Source organism: Anser brachyrhynchus, assembly GCF_964034855.1.
Source record: "Anser brachyrhynchus genome assembly, chromosome: 1".
Taxonomy (NCBI): Eukaryota; Metazoa; Chordata; class Aves; order Anseriformes; family Anatidae; genus Anser; species Anser brachyrhynchus.
The window spans coordinates 135,944,225-135,962,513 of NC_137694.1; the positions used below are offsets into that span (position 1 = coordinate 135,944,225).

General features: G+C 38.8%; 2 protein-coding genes across 13 annotated transcripts in view; one reads left to right on the top strand and one right to left on the bottom strand.

Moving 5' to 3' along the window:
* Positions 1-2,825, bottom strand: part of STS (steroid sulfatase) — a 118,915-nt gene extending 116,090 nt beyond the window's left edge. For 2 of the 12 annotated variants that reach the window (XM_080586924.1, XM_080586934.1), the window contains exon 1: positions 2,341-2,824. The gene's annotated coding sequence lies outside the window, so the exon portion shown is untranslated. Of the gene's footprint in view, positions 1-671; positions 1,112-1,501; positions 1,675-2,340 lie in introns of all 12 variants that reach the window. The other 10 variants (XM_080586929.1, XM_080586932.1, XM_080586930.1 and 7 more) reach the window with 10 other exon arrangements.
* The window catches only part of PUDP (pseudouridine 5'-phosphatase), a 77,640-nt gene continuing 61,031 nt past the window's right edge, over positions 1,681-18,289 (top strand). The window contains exon 1 of the mRNA XM_080587116.1: positions 1,681-2,371. Coding sequence (XP_080443242.1) covers positions 1,990-2,371 — 382 coding nt within the window. The 5' untranslated portion in view covers positions 1,681-1,989. The remainder of the gene's footprint in view (positions 2,372-18,289) is intronic.

Here is an 18,289-nt window from a genome sequence, read left to right on the forward strand (position 1 = left end):
AACTATGGTTCACCATGCATTAAAAGTTCTGCTTGGATTTTCATCGCATTTCATTCTGTTAGTAAGAAGACTTAGTCACGCTGAATAAATCTAAACAGTCTGTCTGTATCACAAAGATCTTCTTCTGTTTGAATGTAGCTTTAAAGAATCAAATAAGCTAACATTATATTGATTATCACTGATGAGCCAGAGTAAAGTAAGCAAAGTAAATTGAGGTCATCAGCATGTCAGCTAACCTGACTGTCTTGAAATGTGAACAGTAAGATTTGTAACACAGACCACTTAACCCTAAAAAGGTTCATTATGAGTAGCATACTTTCATTTGGTGGACTGTTTTTTTCTTTTTAAAATAGCTGTCTTTCAAATTCCTTTGCACTTTAAATGTTCAGAAGTTGTGTACGAGCCTGGTGTTTCATGATGTGAACTGGTGGTCTACATGCTAAAAATAGTAAATATTTTCCCTTTTTTGAGGGGGAGTTGAAGTTATGTTTTTCTCTGAAAGGGTTAGTCAAGATAAATTACTGTAGCTTTTTCTTGTTAACAAGTACAGGCATTACTATGCCAACAAATACAATTAAAGGAAGACATAGATTGATGTAGATTTAGATTTTGTAAGTAGAAAGCAAAGGAATCCACCTCAGGTACAACTGCTATACAACCTCATTACTCACCCTCTAGAAACTTTTGCCACAACAGCTTACACTCTTAAAGCAGAAACTCATTCCTTCCTAGAGTAACAGAATACCAGTATTAAAATAACCATAATGACTTTTCCTTATTAACGCTTTTTTGGACATAACGTATTTAGGGTTTGGGTTTTCTTTTAATTCTTGGCTCTGTTCTCAGTTAACTCAACTACTAACACATTTGCTATCTGAAAAAAAGTTTTAAGATCAAGCTGTTGCACAGTATTTATAAGAGAAGCAAAATAGCTGTGGGCATTATTCTTAACACCCACATTGTAGGTTTACAAATTAAAATTCCATCTGGAAGTACAGGACCAATTTTCTTACCCCAACAGAAGAACTAACAGACGCACGTCATGACTATGCAAGATGTTTTAAAAACACACTTGAGGCGTTGCACGCAGCTTTTCATAGCCAATGCAGGCCTAAGCAGTATTAACAGACAACCATTTCAAAATGAGACATGTTAAAAACAAACAAAGAAAAAACAAACCCAAAACTCAAAAAACTTTGCCCAAAAGAGAAATTTTATTATTAAAAAGGTAAGAAATGCCAAAGATATTTTATCTCTCCTCTAATTTCTAAGACATAAGGAGGTTATGAGGCTGTCTTGGGTATTTCTTACAAATGTAGGGTAAGGGTTCTTTTAGGGGATATGTAAGATGCGTAAAGGAAGCTAAATTAAAGTTAAAATATCACTGCATGACATCTACAGATAAGAGTTTGAAAAACATCATTGACTTGCTAAAATGGTGAAATATTGACGACTGAAATTAAGGGGGCTGTCAGAGAAAATGAACTGCTGAGAGGCCTACCTACAGGAAGAGGGTTTCCTTTCCACCACTGCTTTGGCACAGAGTCCTAAAGCAGCATAGGCCTTCAGGTCAGTGTGGCACCTCGGGAGCATGAGGTGGGTGCCGTCATGTCTGCTTGTGCAACCAGGGTCTTGACCTGTAACCGATGATCTTGATGACAAAGAGTGAGTTACCTGCACGGAAAAATAAATATGGAACGGCCAATGAGGAAAGTTGCCTTCTTCCCCCACAACTAACCAGTCAAAACCAGTTGGTGGTGTACGTTGAAAGCATTTCCTTCTTCTGAGGAACAATGGTTTGTCTCTTGAACTTCAGCCACTTCAGAAAACAAACCAAGTAACTAACCTCACACTCAACAGCTCTCAAGATAAACCCACTACTACTTCACTCTTTCCTAACAAACAGTTATATACAGATTTGAAGATTTCCATTTACAGCTCGTATTAAGGTCCAGCAGTAATTGTACCCTCGTGAATCTCTACGTTGGCATGCAAAACTTTGAGGGAAAACCATCTAAAACATCAAAACGAGAGCAACCGTCCAGCTTCTCCGGCAAGCAGCACCTAATGGGATTTAAAACCCAGAAAGTCCCACACAAGAAGAGGCCTAGCAGAGAAACGGTCTTTCTCTGTCTAAAAGAACTAGTAATAGCAAAGCGGCCGCCCCCCTCCGCCCGTCCCGTCCCGGCGGCACCGCTGCCCCCGGGCTCCGTCTGCCGCGGCGGAGCGCGCTTGCGCCGCCGCCACCAGCCCCACCGCACGGGTCTCGGCTGCCGTGGCCTCGCCATGTCCGCTTCCTCCTCCTCCTCCTCCTCCGCCACGCTGCGGCCGGTCACCCACCTCATCTTTGACATGGACGGCCTGCTGCTGGGTGTGTAGCCTTCGCCCCCTCTCCCCCACAGCCGCCCGGCCCCTCTCCGCCGCCGGCGCTGCGAGAGGCCGGAGGGGGCGGCGGGCAGCCCCCGCGGGCAGCCCCCGACGCGCCGCCCCCCGCCTCCGGCGCCTCCCGGCCGGGGGAGCGAGGCCGAGCCGCCGGCCTGTCCCCGGCGGCCTCTCGCTGCCGGCCTCCGCAACCAGGCGCCCAGCCAGCGCGCCCTGGGCGACGTTACTTAAGCCTGACTAAAGGGATTAAAGCAACAGGAAACGATTTTTTTCTTCCTCCTCCCCGCCACCCCCTGCCTTTTGTGGGCATTTTTCGGCTGAGTTAAAAGATTTGGGCTTGAGGTTAGGAAGGGCGCTCGCAGGGTGGCTGCTGGGAGAGAGGCGAGGTCAATTGGGGCCACGCCTGGGGATGTGCACAGCAGGCTTCCTGCTTGGGGAGGGGGGGACGGGGCGCTGAGGGTGCCCACGGATGTGGGGTCGGCCTTGTGGGGTCGACTGTCAGCAGCAATTCCACACTTCTGAGGGGCTGCTTTTGCTGTGCAAGGCACGTGGGAGCATCTTTCAGGTGTGAAATACTTAAAGCAGTTGCTGGCTGCAGCATAAACCTAGAAACCATTCACACAATCATCTCCCAATATATATATTTTTTTGTATTAGTAGGCACTTTTTTATCCTTACAGTGATAGCCTGAAATCTGTCAGCCTCGTGCTGCAGTTAGATTGGATCTTGGGCTTTGGGTAGACAGTGTGGCTAGAGGAACCTTTAGGTTTGCTATTTGCTGAACTATTGCTGAATCAGGGCCTCACGCTGCATGCTTCCTGTAGAGTAATGCTATATTTTTGTCTGTGACTCGGTTTTTGAAACAGTCCATTATATATCACGGCACAGGAAGCAGCTTTAGATGTGGGGGAATTCTAAAAAGTGTTAACTTGATGTATGTGCCTTCCTTCAGCAAAACTCAAATTGTTGCAGTCTCTAGAAAGACTGCTGTGAAGTCTAATGAGTTCTTCTGTTTCCAAGAAATGTCCGTTTTTTTCCTTCCTACACTTCCTGCAGGATTATTCTGTTTTCAGTAAATGTCGTCTTTAACTTCCTTCACATCTACAACAGAATGAGGGCCATTAGGATATCATTGTTTAAACCAGAAATGGGTTTGCTCCCATTACCAGGAATAGTTACAAGCATTTAGAGCCTTTGGTTTCTTTCAGTTTGCTTCATCAGCAGTCTCAATACACTGTGCAAAACAGTGATTAAGATGAGTTGTTTCAGTTTCATTTGCAGTATAACTACTGGGATCTCTAATAGCCCGGGGGCGTGTTGTTTTATCCAGAACCAATTATTTTAATTTAATTCTTACTTAGGAGCTTCAGGAAAGCTTTTTTTAGTCACTGCTGTTTTCTAGTGTAATTTGAAAATCACCTTCACACAGTACTCACCTGAGCAGGACAGTCTAGGTAAGCATTATGAATATTTAGGCCTTGAGGATATGGATACATAAATTTTCTGTATCAGTTTTAAGTGAATTTATTATATATGGGTACTCACAGGATAGGTGCGTTAGCTTTGGGTGCTATTCTAGGAACTAAAGACATTATTCTCAGATACTATCCTGTCTGTAATTAGAAATTACATTTCTGTAATATTTCAAACGGGGAAAAACAAAGTTTTTGAATCATGTTTGGTTCTGCAAACTCCTGGGGTTCATGCAGTCAAGAAGCATTAAAAATGCTCTAGATTATGAATTGTACCTCCTGCTGGGAAAGTAATTATAAAAGTTCCATAGTTCTCAGCCCTAAGTTTGCCAAGATTGAGACACTCAAGGTATAAACGTACTCCTTGCCATTACTAAGTCTGTTTTAAAGTACAATTCCAGATAAATACTTGTCACTTTCTGGTTGAAGAGTATATGCGTGATGTTAAAATTTATTTTTATCGATATAAATGGGGCATCCTTTGAACTGATAAAGTATTTTTTTTTTGTGTTTCTGTTCCCCTGGTTACTCTTATACTACAATACAGATGCAATCTCTTCCATTTTAAAAGCTGCATAGAAAGAATGTGTTGTATTTCAGTAATCTTTCAGCTATGAAGAAAGCCGTAATTGTGTGTAAAATTAAACTGAAAATACTCTGAAGTGTCTTCCAGAGATATAAAAGGGACACCACCTTGATGATTTTCATAACATAAACCTCCTTTGAGAGGACTTGTATGTTTCAGCCTATAAGTACTCTTCTCAGTAGGCTTTCTTGTGTAACTTTCTTGCATAAAGAGCAAACCAAAATTTTCAGCAATGGATGCCTAAAACTACATTTTTGTAACTTTTTAATGTACTTTCATAACAGGTTGCCTTTTTCAGAATCTGAAGCTTTAGGTATTGCAGTTATTTTTGCTCTGAACTAGTGTGTGAAAATGTGTGTGTCTGGTTTGGAAGTTTTCACTTACACCTTTTCAGTTCTATAAAACAAATATTAATTGATCTACGTATGATGAAAAATTGAACATTAAATTGATGTAATGCAATGTTCCGTGAACTTACTTTCTATAGCTGACATATTGCTTCTGGTTAAAAGTATAACAGAAGAAGATTTGCAAGATGGCCATAAATATTTCATAACTGTGAGCGTAAAATCTTTAAATGAGGTCTGAGACACTAAGTTCTTGACGTTGGAAACAGTCCCAGTGTTACACTGTAGAGCCTGCATCCATGTACTTTATGTGGCTAAAGCAAGGTCTGCTGTCGCTGAATCTGATCTTCTGTGACTTTAACTCTCCCCATCTCTTTAAGGTAATTGACTCTGATTAAGTTGTCCTTGAGTCCCACCTTGCTACGTCAACTTACCTTCAACGGGGCGGTTGTTGCCCCTGGACTGCCAGTGGAAGTACTGCATCCTGTCATTTTGGAGTCCTTCTGTGTAATTATTTCAAGTATTTTCTAACATCCTATCTTTCAGGACTTACAACCAATGTGGTCCCTTCTTCAGCAGTTTTCTCTTTTTGGATTACTTTCTCTGAGCTGCTGGATGAATTTTTTTTCTTTTTTTTTTCTTTTTTTTTTTTTCCTCATTGTTCCAGTTGCTGTTGCCAGGAAATTCAAACATTGGAAAATAACCCTGTCATTTAGTAAATAAAATATGTGAACAGCACCTGTAGACATCTTGTTACTGAGTAGGTAAAATTAATCCAAGGACTTTTTTTTTTTTGTAGGAATCTCCAGCAGCGCATGAGCTGTAATAGAATAATAGTCTGTCTTAGTACTAGTATAGTACAGTTACATCCTGCTGTATTATACATATGCAGGAAGATTGACTTACGTAGTTTAAAAGTGGTGCTCACTTCACTGTATAGTATAACCCCAGAAGAAGAGAAATAACAAAATTTTAATTTTTGGTGCACTGCTGTACCTTTGTTTTTTATTTTTTTGACTAACACTTTTGTAGTGTAAAATTGCTACTTGCTTTCCTACAGCAAAGGATTTTGAATCCTAACAATAAATGCTCAGAACTTGCATAGTAGGTTTTGTCTTGCAGCGCTTTAGTCTTTTCCTACAGAAGACTACTGCTCTAACTGCTAGTATGTAGTATAATTAAAACCACTAAACCTCCTTGTGCGTGTGCTTATCTGACACATACTGAACAGAGTTAGCTGGCTAAAATAAAAAAGAATAATAATAATAAAAAAAAACAAACAGAAGTTAGAGATCTTTGATACCTAATTAAATACTTGTGATATAGTTGTACTGTTTACTATCCAATCCTGTAATTTTAGCGTATTCTAAAAACATACAAAACCAATGCTGAATATAGAGAAGAAAAATCGATTGGTTTTGTACAAAACATACAACTAGGGTAATGCCATCTAGGATCTATATTCCTTAATGCATATATTGTCTTTTGAGCTGTGACAAGTGTTTTTGTTATATAATTATAGACAATAGCTTTTCTGTGCTAAGTGTCATCATTCAGTGGCTCAAAATGATAATGTTACATTTGGTATTTCTCAAAACCGAGTGCCTGGTTTGTTAAAGGGTTCCACCAAATTTTTTCACCCCCACATTTCATCCTGTTAGTTTTTCAGCTGACTGGTACAATTATCTGACCTCAGTAGCTGAAAATGAATTTTTATGGTTTTGTCTCTTAGTAAAATTATATTATATTATATTGTATTATATTATATTGAAGTTCAAATATAAAGGAAAAAGAAAATGACAAGAAAAGTAACAAACATGGTATCATTTATTTGGTGACAATAGAAGTACATTTTTGGAATTGTTATTGGAGCTATTTTAATCACTGGCCAACAACTTTGAATATTTGATAAATATTTTTCTTGAGTTTAAATATAAAATTGACTTAATTCTAAACAAACAAACAAACAACAACAAAAACCACAAGCTGTTTTAATGTATGATGTACATTGGCAGAACTGTAGAAGCTTCCAAAAGACAAGTTTACAAGGATCGCATCTCATACATCGTAGAGATGATTCTGTTCTCTTGACTCTGAAGCTACTGCCCTCTCTTCCTCCCTACATATGGAAACATACAAACACGCCCTGACAATATACTTCAAAACGCTGTTGTGGACAGCCGATGCCAAATATGCTTTGTGAGCACAGGCATGTAGGGCACTAATGATCAGGTGAGGAAATAGTCCCTTCATTAGGTTGTGTGCCTAATTTAAGTTAAACAAATGTTTCTTTTTCACCCCAAAATAAGACCATCTGTCTGAGAGCGTTGTCCAAATGCTCCTTGAACTTCGGCAGGCTCAGTGCTGTGACCACTGCCCGAGGGAGCCTGTCCCAGTGCCTGACTACCCTCTGGGTGCAGAACCTTTCCCTAACCCCCAGCCTGACCCTCCCCTGTCCCAGCTCCATGCCGTTCCCTCGGGTCCTGTCGCTGTCCCCAGGGAGCAGAGCTCAGCGCCTGCCCCTCCGCTCCCCTCGTGAGGGAGCTGCAGGCCGCCATGAGGCCTCCCCTCAGCCTGCTCTGCTCTGGGCTGAGCGAACCAAGGGGCGTCAGCTGCTCCTCGTATGTCTTGCCCTCCAGACCCTTCACCATCTTTTTTTTGCCCTCCTTTGGATGCTAATAGTTTTAGGTCCTTTTTATACTGTAGTGTGCCAAACTGCACACAGTGCTCCAGTTGAGGCTGCACTAGCACAGAACAGAGCAGGACTTCCCATTACTGCCTACCCATGCCATGGCTGATGCAACCCAGAGTACTGGCCCTCCTGGCTGCCAGGGCACGCTGCTGGCTCATGTTCAACTTGCTGTTGACCAAAACCCACAGATCCCTTTCTGCAGGGCTGCTCGACAGCCTCTTGTCTGTGGCTATACATATAGCCAGGGTTGCCCCATCCCAGGTGCAGAATCCAGCACATGCTCTTGTTAAACTTTATGTTGTTGGTGATTGCCCAGTCCTCTAATTTGTCATGATTTCTCTGCAAGACATTTCTACCCTTGATGCAGTCAACAGCTCCTTCCAATTTGGTGTTGTCTGCAAACTTATCTAGTATACCTCCAAATCTTGCATCCAAGACATTTATGAAAACATTAACGAGAACTGGCCTTAAAATGGGGCCCTGCAGAACCCCATCAGTAAGCGGCCACCAGCCTGATGTAACCCTGTTTACCATATCCCTTTGAGCGTTACCTGTCAGCCTATTGTTCGCCTGTCCTAGCATGCATTTATCTAGCTGTGTGCTGGACATTTTGTCCAGAAGGGTACTGTGAGAAACAGTACCAAAAGCTTTGCTGTAATCTAAAAAGAGTACATCACCTGGCTTCCCTTGGTCAGTTAGGTAGATAACCTTGTCATAAAAGGAAATTATTTTTTTTAAGCAGGACTTTCCCCTCATGAACCCTGTGTTGTTTCTCAAGTGTTTTATAGTAACTCCCAGAATAATCTTCCCCATAATTTTACCAGGCACTGAAGTGGGACTGACAGGCCTGTAATTACCAGGGTCGTCTTTCTTGTTGTTCTTGAAAAATTGGGCAATGTTCGTGAGTTTCCAGTTCCAACTTAGTTTTGCAAGATACATTCAGCATAACTGAAAGTCATGATGTACCATGCAGGCACAGCTGTTCTGCTTCTTGTGGCCATTTGTAGAAGGGTAAGGAGTAGTTTAGGAAGGGTAAGGAGTAGTTCAGGCAACAAGAATCAGAAGTTTTCTGCTTTTGCAGCTGCTGTCTCATTAGTATGGAGAAGATGACTAGATTCTCATGTGCCACTTCTTAACAATTCATGCGCTGCTAGTCATACAGGGAATCTCTCATCTGTAGGAAATAGACTTGCAGTTAAATTCATTGTAGTGTTGTGAGATCCACAAGAGTTTTGGCATGTTTTCTGTCTCTCCAGTGTTATCTGCCCATTGTCACAAGGTCAGAAGTCAGAAATTTACTCTTACTTTCATTTCATTGCACAAGTTGCCTAGGAGATTGCTGTTACAGGAAAACTGGTAAGAGTTCCATGCTGGAGTTTGCTTATGTGCATGCTGTCTTTTATTTTACAGTGTGAATGGGAGGTTAAAACAGCTTTCTATTTCTTCTGCATCAGAACAAATAGCACCAATTCAACTAAACATCAGCCCTCTCTAGATTGTCCTCTATTATGGCTTAAGTGCAGGAATTAATCTTCTTGGGCTATAAACTGGCAATCTTGTAAGCCTATTTTCTGCTTCTAGGTAGTGGAAACTTACTTTCTTGCCATTCTCCATTTCCATCCGAGTTTGGGAACAAAGAAGGAAACAAAAATACTGTGTTCCCTCTATATTCTGTTTGTGCATCTTGTTGCAAAACAAAGTGATTAAGGATATTGTTAGATTAAGATATTTCTTACATGGTTCCTGAGCAAATTATGGAGATGCATAGAACAGCTCCTCATTGAGAATTAGCTAACCATAAGTAGAGCAAATAAGATTTGTCATTTGCTTGAAAGCTAACATTTTCATTTAATGATGAGGAGAATTTTGGCAAAGACATAACAAATGTACTATCCTAGTGTCTAACTTTTATTATTCCCATGATTGATTTGAAAATTGTCCATCCCCATGTCTGTCTGTTGATTGTGGTAAGAATAATCCAGAATCGGAACTCAGTCCAGAATCTGTTGAATAGCTTTTTTTTTTCCTTTTTTTTTTTTTTCATTTCTGTAATGGTTACTGCATTTCAACATGCATTGAGCAGCATTAGCAATGATCTTTTTTTTTTTTTTTTCCTCCCTGGGGAATTAAGCAGAATGCTCTCAAGCTGAAAGATTCATGATTTGATTTTAATTTTGCACATAAATTACATACAAATTCAGTACTGTTCTGATGCTTATTTATGTATTAGTTGCAGCAGACCCAAAGCATTTGGTTTTAAAAGGAAAAAAAATACATGTTAAATACATAAATCCCAAGGGATTTCAAATTTCCAGTGTTAATAATGTGACACACATCCAGTTGTCACAGAGGGCCTTTAGCAAGTGGAGAGGTATGTTGTGAAGCTGCTGAGAGTCTAAAGGTTCTGTTTAGTGATTTTAAAGATGCACACAGCAGTTTGACCATTTACAAAAAGTAGTCTCCTCCTGTGCCTTAATGCAGATTTTGGAATGTGTTTGTAGGTGATGAGGTTTTATATTGTTGGCTACATAAGCTGTTCTGTGTATAAAGTTCCAATTATTTCGCTTTGAATGTAAATAATAAGGTGCTATAAAGGGAACATAATTTCACTTGAAGAAAAGGTGCATAGAATTTCCCTTTCAGTAACACTATTTCCAGCTGCCATATTCCAGTTTTCTTTTTACTTGAGGAGAAAAGACATTAACAGCCCTAGATTTGTTGTTCTGTGTACTGGCAGCAACTACATGAGATGCCATCGTGGGCCCAGCTCTGCAGCTCTTGTTCCAACTAGTTGCAGTTCATCGTCATAGCCTTGATGTAAGTTGGCTTGGAATTCTTAGGGACACATTAATTTATCTCTGTAGAACAATGAACCAGCCAAATTCTGCTCTTGAGTTATATTGGTATATTCCTCCAAGAGGCAGTCTTATTCTTGACTATTTGATAAAGGTTGTTGTTGTTGTTGTTGTTGTTGTTGTTTGGGGGGAGTGTTTGTTATTATTTTAAACAATTTGTTATCTTTTGTTTAAATTGGCAACAGACTTATAATGGTAATGTTCATTCTCACAAGATGATCATTGCTCTTTTAGAGATGAGGAAACTATATTAACTAAAAACACAAAAGCAGTTATGCTAAATATCATCTCCTTGCAGACTTGGTATCTATTGCTTTAATTATGGACAACTAATTTTCATCTGGACAGTATAGAGCCTGCTAGTACTTGTTGCTGATTTAGTTCTGTGTTTCTGTAGCTCTCTGTATTGATCATAATTTCTTTCACAACACTACTGAGCAGCACTGAACCAAGAACATTTTTGTATCTTATAATGATTCTGGCAGAGATTCCTGACCTTGATTTTTCCTTTCCTTCCCCCCATATTGATGATGATGTTAATAATAAAAACAATAATAAAACCAATGTTCCTACCCACAGTTCATTGAGGTACTACTACTAACCTTTATCAAGATATTTTTCATCACGGAGGTGGGAAATAACCGTCCTTTTTTATTTGTCATTTTTTACTTCCTTTTCTTCAGTAACCAGTAAGGAATATTTGTCTCTTATTTTTCTTCCTCATTCTCTTTTGAGGCGTATTAAGTTTTTTTTTTTTTTAAAGTCATCAAATAACTTGTAGCAGACGTCTCTTGAAAGCTTTCCTTTGGGCACCAGTTATGTATCATCACTGCATATATTACTTTTTTCCTCTGCTGCTAGTTTTCCCTCTGCTGTGCTTATTGAGTGGTTCTTCTTGTGAGGATAACACAAGACAACTGAAAAGAAAGCCCACTTTATTATTTGTCAGCCAAGTCTTTCTGTGTAACGTCTGTAGGAATTTACTTGCGCCCTTTATCACTGTGTTGTATGTACAGTGTTACACAGTACCTCCTTCTCCCAGCTCATTAATACTCGCTCTCTGACCTGGTTTAATAGTTCCAGCAGCCCCTGTGTAACCTTTGCTCTCTGAGGATATGTGCTCGCCCTTTGCTTGCGGGTGCTGAACTGACTGGGTTTGCTGCCAAGCAGCTCTTGTTCGCTCCTGGGCATTGATCATCTGCTCTGCATAAATACCAGGTCGCTCATGTTCTCTTTCACAGCATGGCCATGCAGTGCGATTGCATGCTCGTGTCAGGGCGTCTTTTTGGACACTGTCTTTGAAGCTGTGTTCTGTTTTATCTGCTGTAATGTAAACTGCTGTATATTCGAACTATAGACCCTTATATGATTACTGAGCAGTTGTCAGAGGAAGTGTCTTTCTTAGACTGGGATGTGTTATGAATTTGACACTGGTAATGTTCATTCATGAACATCTCTAAGGAAAAAGAAAATACATTGCAGTAATACTGGGAGAAGAATGGAATAAAAAAATAATGTGCATTTAATTAAAAAAAAGGGATTATAGTGTACCAGTAAGGTGGGAGAAAGTAATGGATTTAAGGTAAACCACAAATAAACTGAGATACAATTTCATTTTAATAAATTGTTGTATGGTCAAGACTTTTTAAATGGATGAATGTTATTGTAATTTACATACAGAAAGCTCCCTTGACTTTCCTGTCTCTTCAGGGTGGAAGAGTAAGCTCATGAATGACTGTAGATTTACCTAACTTCTTATACAAGGCCATTGCTGCAAGAAATTACACCACATGAAATGATGGATCTTTTTATGCTAGGACTTAATCCTCTCTGTGGCATTACATTGGACTAACAAAAAGTCCTTTGCTTTTTGGCTCAGGGAAGGTGGAGCTGCAAAGAGTGTACTGCAGTGCAATAAATTTCTAGTCTTTAAAAATTAAAAACAATATTTCCTGGGAAACATAGCTCAGGAAAATGAAAATATTTAGGCCACTAAGGTATTGTAACATATCTAATTGCTACTCCACTGTGCAATAACTTGCATTGTTATTACAGTTGTAGATCATATTTTTGTGGTATTTATCTTCCTCCCGTTTTTAATTTAAGCTTCTTTATTTTCCATGGATGAAGACATCTAAGAATAAAGAGCAAGGAGTAGAGTAGCACTGTTATTCTAGCATGTCTCTGTGTGTTCTAGAACTCTCACATTTTTATGTGGCAGTTGGTTGCAAAGTGTACACTGTTGTAAAATCTAGTTTGTTCAAATATTTGATTCACCATTGACTGTGCATAATTTACTGTTTATGCTGATTTCACCTTTTTCAAAAAGGAACTGAACTTTTCCCTGCCCATCTTTTGGAACTTGATACAGAGCGGGTAATTAGCCTGCTCACTTGGAAATGCTGTAGAAGACCAAGGGAAAAAATGAAGCTTTAAGTTCTAGAGGGGAAGGTTAAAACTCTGAGTTGCTCTGATGGGAGAGCTTACTGGAATCTGCTGTAGCACCATGACTGCTGTGCAGGCCTTTTTTTCCTGGAAAGCAGGGTGGTGGAGAGAGGAGGTAGTCTACACATATGCTGGGGCAAGACTTGGCACGTGTCCTGAGTGCTTCTTGGTCTCAGGGTTCAGAAGTAGCCTGTGAGTTCCAAAATCGGACCTACAGGTGTAACTGTAGGTATTAATGGCAGTGTTAACAACACAGAAGTGTTCATCCATATAAATTCAGAATATTTCAAATAGTGTGCTTCTAGTTTTGAAATTTGCAGTGCTCTACAAAAATCTACAGTGCCTAGGTAAAGCTCTAGAGATACAGGGAATGTCTTTTCGTGCATGTGTTGTATGTATGCAAAGGAGAGGGTATCTTCCACTTACAGTAACTGTTAAGGTAATGAGTCGCTTTCCAGTAACTCTGAAGTTGCAAAGAAAAATGCCTTAAAAATATGTCAAAATTTATACGAAGAAGTCTCTTTCCATAAGTATGAGTTAACAATAAAACTGGGCTCTATGATGCTATAAATTAACTACTCCTTGGTTTTCCCTAGGCATAGCTCTTGGCTTTAAGAGTTCACATTTCAGAATCTGTGCACCTGGTGCCTGTCGGCATTATTCTAGTTAAAGCTGCCCTCTACACAAATGTTTCTACATCCCCACACACCCCCAGCAATTGTGAAAGATGATTAAACTGTGTTAGCATGTTTTTTTTTCCTCTCTTCCCTTCTCATCACCCCCAATTAATTGAGAAAAGTCTATATGTTCTTATCACTTTCTGCTAACAGGGAAAAAGGAAATCCATATTCTAAGTTTTACAGCAAAACCATGGAATTTATCAGTCTGTTTATCCATGCCCATTTCTAATACTGTAGTCATAAAATGGAATAGATTCACATTTTCTTCCTTCATGCAGCTTCCATGGGGACTAAAACAAATGTTGCTTTTTGACCCTAACATTTCTGTATTTATATGTTGAGAAAAGGAAAGCAGAACACTTTTTTCCTGTGTCCTTTTCAGTAGAGATTTAGCTTACCTTTCACATGCACTTCTTGTAGTGTCTTGCATACTGAAATTGTGAGCTTCAGTTCTCTGCTTTGTATTCTATATGTATGTACAAGAAATTATATTCTATTGATGTTCTAACCTTATTCCTAGATATATCTCAAAAGAATTAAAATAAGAAAAATACCGAATTTTCTTTTTTCCACACCGTGAAAATTTTGTATTGATAATATAGACACAGAAACATGAATCAAATATTCAATAAAATAGTTCCCAAAGATCAGTGATTAAAATATTGTTTAAACATATTTAATGGTAGTCTAAGTTTGAAAAACGTATTACCAACTTAAATTGTGTATAACGGGGCCTTTGAGGCATTTGTAGACTACCAAGGAAATGGTTGCGCAGACTGATGGTGATGCATTTTGATGGCTTCTGTAGTGACAATGTAACTGCTTCCCATTTCCAGTTCAGGATTGAGTTTAGCTTCTCTGACAGTCCGTGGAGGGAGTAGAGCTCTCAACACGTGATAAATTTTCTAGACTTAATGATAATTATAATAAGGTAAATGGCACTGTCAGAAGAAATCTCTTGCCTTAAGGAAATAACTTTAATGTTTGTATCATCTCTTGTTATTTATTTTTTACTGGAACAGTTTTAAAGCTCTAGAAGATAAAGGTTCGTAGCAGAAGTGATAACAGGCTGACAGACCTGTAGCAGTGCCACCATGAAATATGTCAACCTAACAAAAGAAAAAAACACCTCTCCAACTTCTTAGCTTTAGTGACTAAAACTGCTTTTTGCTTTTCAGACTGTGCACTGCAGAAATGTTTAACAGCATTCAGCTCTGTTTTCTTTGATTGCAGCACTTCATACAATTAGATTCTGTAAATTTATTTTAATAGTTGGATTTGTTCTTCAGACAAAGAACAACAAAAAAGGCTTTTCAGCTTGTGGACGGAATAGCAGATTTTCATTTTTGTTTTTCAGTCTGTTTGAAAACTACTATCCAGAGATGGTTGGAAATGGCCTTTAGGGTATTTGCCTCTTTTCAGAATATAAAGGCCTTTGGTGACCAGCTGTTTTATTATTATGGCAACGTGTATACCTTCTAATTATTTTACCTTACATTCAGGAAGCATGAAAGTCACCCCCTTTGGCTAGATATGCAACTTTATATGTCTAGGACATGCAGTTGTGCTTCTCATAGTTTCGAAACATAGTGGGTCAAATTGCTTTAGGACTCATCTTTTTGTCTAAAAGTCATTTAAGTTCCAGTGGCTCAGTTCAGTGTATCTGGTAAATGGAATAGACACTTTTTATTTTGCTGTTTATAAGCTCAATTTTAGATTAACCCGGAGAAAATTACCAGAATGAGCTCAGGGAAGATAAAATGAACAGTGTCTGTTAAGCATGGCATTTTCTAGAGTTATTTCATATTCAGATGTAAGTAACTTCTGCTTCATTCTAGATTTTGTGTCAGATCTGTTTGGATGCAGCTGAATACTGCTGTTCCTGAACACTTTCATAGTTACTGTATATTTAAAATACATACCCTTCAGAGTAGAAAGCCAAAAAGTAAAGCATTGTTTCTTGCATTCCTCTTCTGAAGACCTTTAAGAGATGAATGATCCATTGTTTGGTGTTTAGAAAAACAATCAAAACAAACAATTGACAGAATTTTGGAGGAAATCTGGAGCTATTTAGGACTCAGCACATGCTAGCTATTCCACAGTAACTGCCAGCGCACTTTATCTCCAGGTAAAGCTAAGGAGGCTTACTTCTCATGTTTGGTGTGGGGTCTAGGCACATAAATGGTAAAGCCTGGATAGCTAAATGATAGTAAATATATATCCTGGCCTGATAACTTGCTTCTATTTAAGCATATCTTACATGTCTGCAGGACTCAGACTTGGAATAGGAGACATGAGATCTTTATTGGAACTGTTCTATATTCTAATAAGAAATTAAAATACAACTGGAAAGCTGTTTTCCAACTGTGTTATTTGAAAATTACTTCCCATGCAGATAGAGAAGACTAATACAAAAGAAGTTTTTTTTTTTTTGAACAAAAGTGATTTCTTGTAATAACAAGAAACTATGGAGAACTTTATTTCATTCTTGTCATTAGAATTGAAAAATAAAAGCACTATTTCTTTAGGACAGAATGGAACAAAGTTGCATAGGTGATTCTTACATTAATGACTTCTAGCAGTTATTTTTACCACACCTGTTCATCAAAGAGACTGATTTTTTTTTTTCTGCATTTCCTTAAAATTCTCACCATTTTCTATTTAGCTGCCTGCAACGCACCTTTAGAAACAATCTTCTTATTTACAAGCAAACTGATAGCAAATTGTTGCTGTGGAGCAATGGATTCTCTTTTTGTAAATCTAATTTCAGGTTAGTTACTATGGAGTTGGAAATGCATACCTTATTTAAGGTATTTGTATGTAGAAACAGTGAACTTGATTATTTCTTGCTTGTACCATTGTAACCTAATTGATTTTGGTAGATTTGTTCTTAATTTTGAGCAGTGAGAGAAATACATTGTTTTTGGTGTTTTTTTGTTTGTTTGTTTTTCTTTTGTTTTTAGTTAGAGTGAAGGAAATTGGGGCTGCTTTTGGAAGGAAAGTAAAAATGCTACTCTTAGGTATTTACTGAGTATGTACTTTGTCAGCCTGTCGTCTGTAAGTGTTGCTGCAGTAGGACTAAGCACACCCCAGTGAAATAACTCCTGCATCAGGCTTATTAAATATCAGCCACAGGAGGGTGAAGCTGCTTGTGAATCAAGATGTAAACTTTGAGCTCTGCTTGCAGAACTGAGGTAGAAGGGAAGAAAGATTGAGTGAAAATGGAATGACGACTAGTACAGTCCATAATATGTTTTTATTTTTAGCACTTTAATCACATGGAAGAATGAAATGAGGGACTAAAGTTTCTTGCACTGTTTGAGTCTCTGAACACGTATTTTTTATTTCATTTAGCAGGATACACAGCTGTGATTTTTGTAACTCTAAGCTGTCACATTCTCAAAACACAGTCATAACATAACATTTCCATTATGCCCAGAACCACTCTCTAGGAAAGTAAGATGCAGCCTCTCCCCCTTTGAGATAGCTGAAAATATAACCTTAACAGCTACTGTCAGAGAGTCTTCTTCCAGCTTTATATTTCTCCTCTAGTCCTTGTGTAAATTGGGTCTGTTAGTGAGGTTCTCTGTCTGCAACCTTTTGTAATCACTGTGCTCTTTCAGGATTGTAGCATGAGTAAGTTTTATGCCTTTTAATAAAACATCCCTAAAAATAGATATTTTTTCATGTTTTAAACAGATGATAGAAGAGTTTAGGTTAAATGGATTTTAATGTTTGAAGACCTAATTCTGGTTTACAATTAGCATAATGTAGAATCAGAGAATCATTTAGGTAGGAAAAGACCTCTAAGATCATCTAGTCCAAACTTTAATTTAGCACTGCCAAGTCCACCATTAAACCACGTCTCTGAATATATGCCATAAAGCATCATAATACTGGCCTAGTTTGATCCAAAAACAGGACTTGAGAAGAGAATCTGTTCTCAGTCACATCTTCTCTGCCAGGAAATGCCACTTTGAGAAAAGATTTAAAAGTTAAAATATTTTACTTGGAAGTTGGGACTGTGTCCAGTACATCCATGTTTAAGTACCTGATGTGTGCCAAATTTTAAGTCTCTGTAGCACATCTACTGAAATAAAATTATTTTTGTGTATAGTGGAGGGTGATTGATGCTTTTTTTCTTTTTCTTTCCCAAATGGAGATCCTTGGGGTGGTTTCAAACTGAGCTAGTTTTAATCCATTTCACAGGTAATTTGCATTGAATATATAATTTTGAAACGTCTCCTCTGTGTCTTACAGGAACTGCAGTAGATTCCACGTATTTTCTTTTGTTGTTCAGTCTTCCTGATCAGTCTGCATCTGCCATTTTAAGCGGAGACTTTGTATGATGGGAGGTAGAGGTCTTGGGCAGATCACATAACCTACTGCAACAGTTTTCACAACCAACCCCTGACTGAAAATATGCTTACAAGGTTTTCCAGTTAGTAGGGGCTAACATATTCTATATTGTTACTGTTAGTGTATAGTAGTATTACTACGTAGACTTCATTCATACATAGAGGCATAAGATTTTCAGCAAAATTTCAAATACGTATCGGGAAGAAAACTACAGCTCTTTAGCAGCAGGGCTTGGGCTGTCCTGAGAGTTACTGTGTGAATATTCATGAAGAAAATGAAGGGAATCCTATTAAACAACTGTTATTGCATACTGAACTCTACAGGTGCCAATTTAGTGGGGAATAGTCATAGAGAGGCCCGGTACTGATGCAGTCGTACTGCAGCTGAGCGGCAGAAAGGCTTTGTTTCTTGAGAGTGGGAAGAGTTCCTCTTGTCATGTGGGGTGTCCTCGGCACGGGCTGGGGAGCGGAC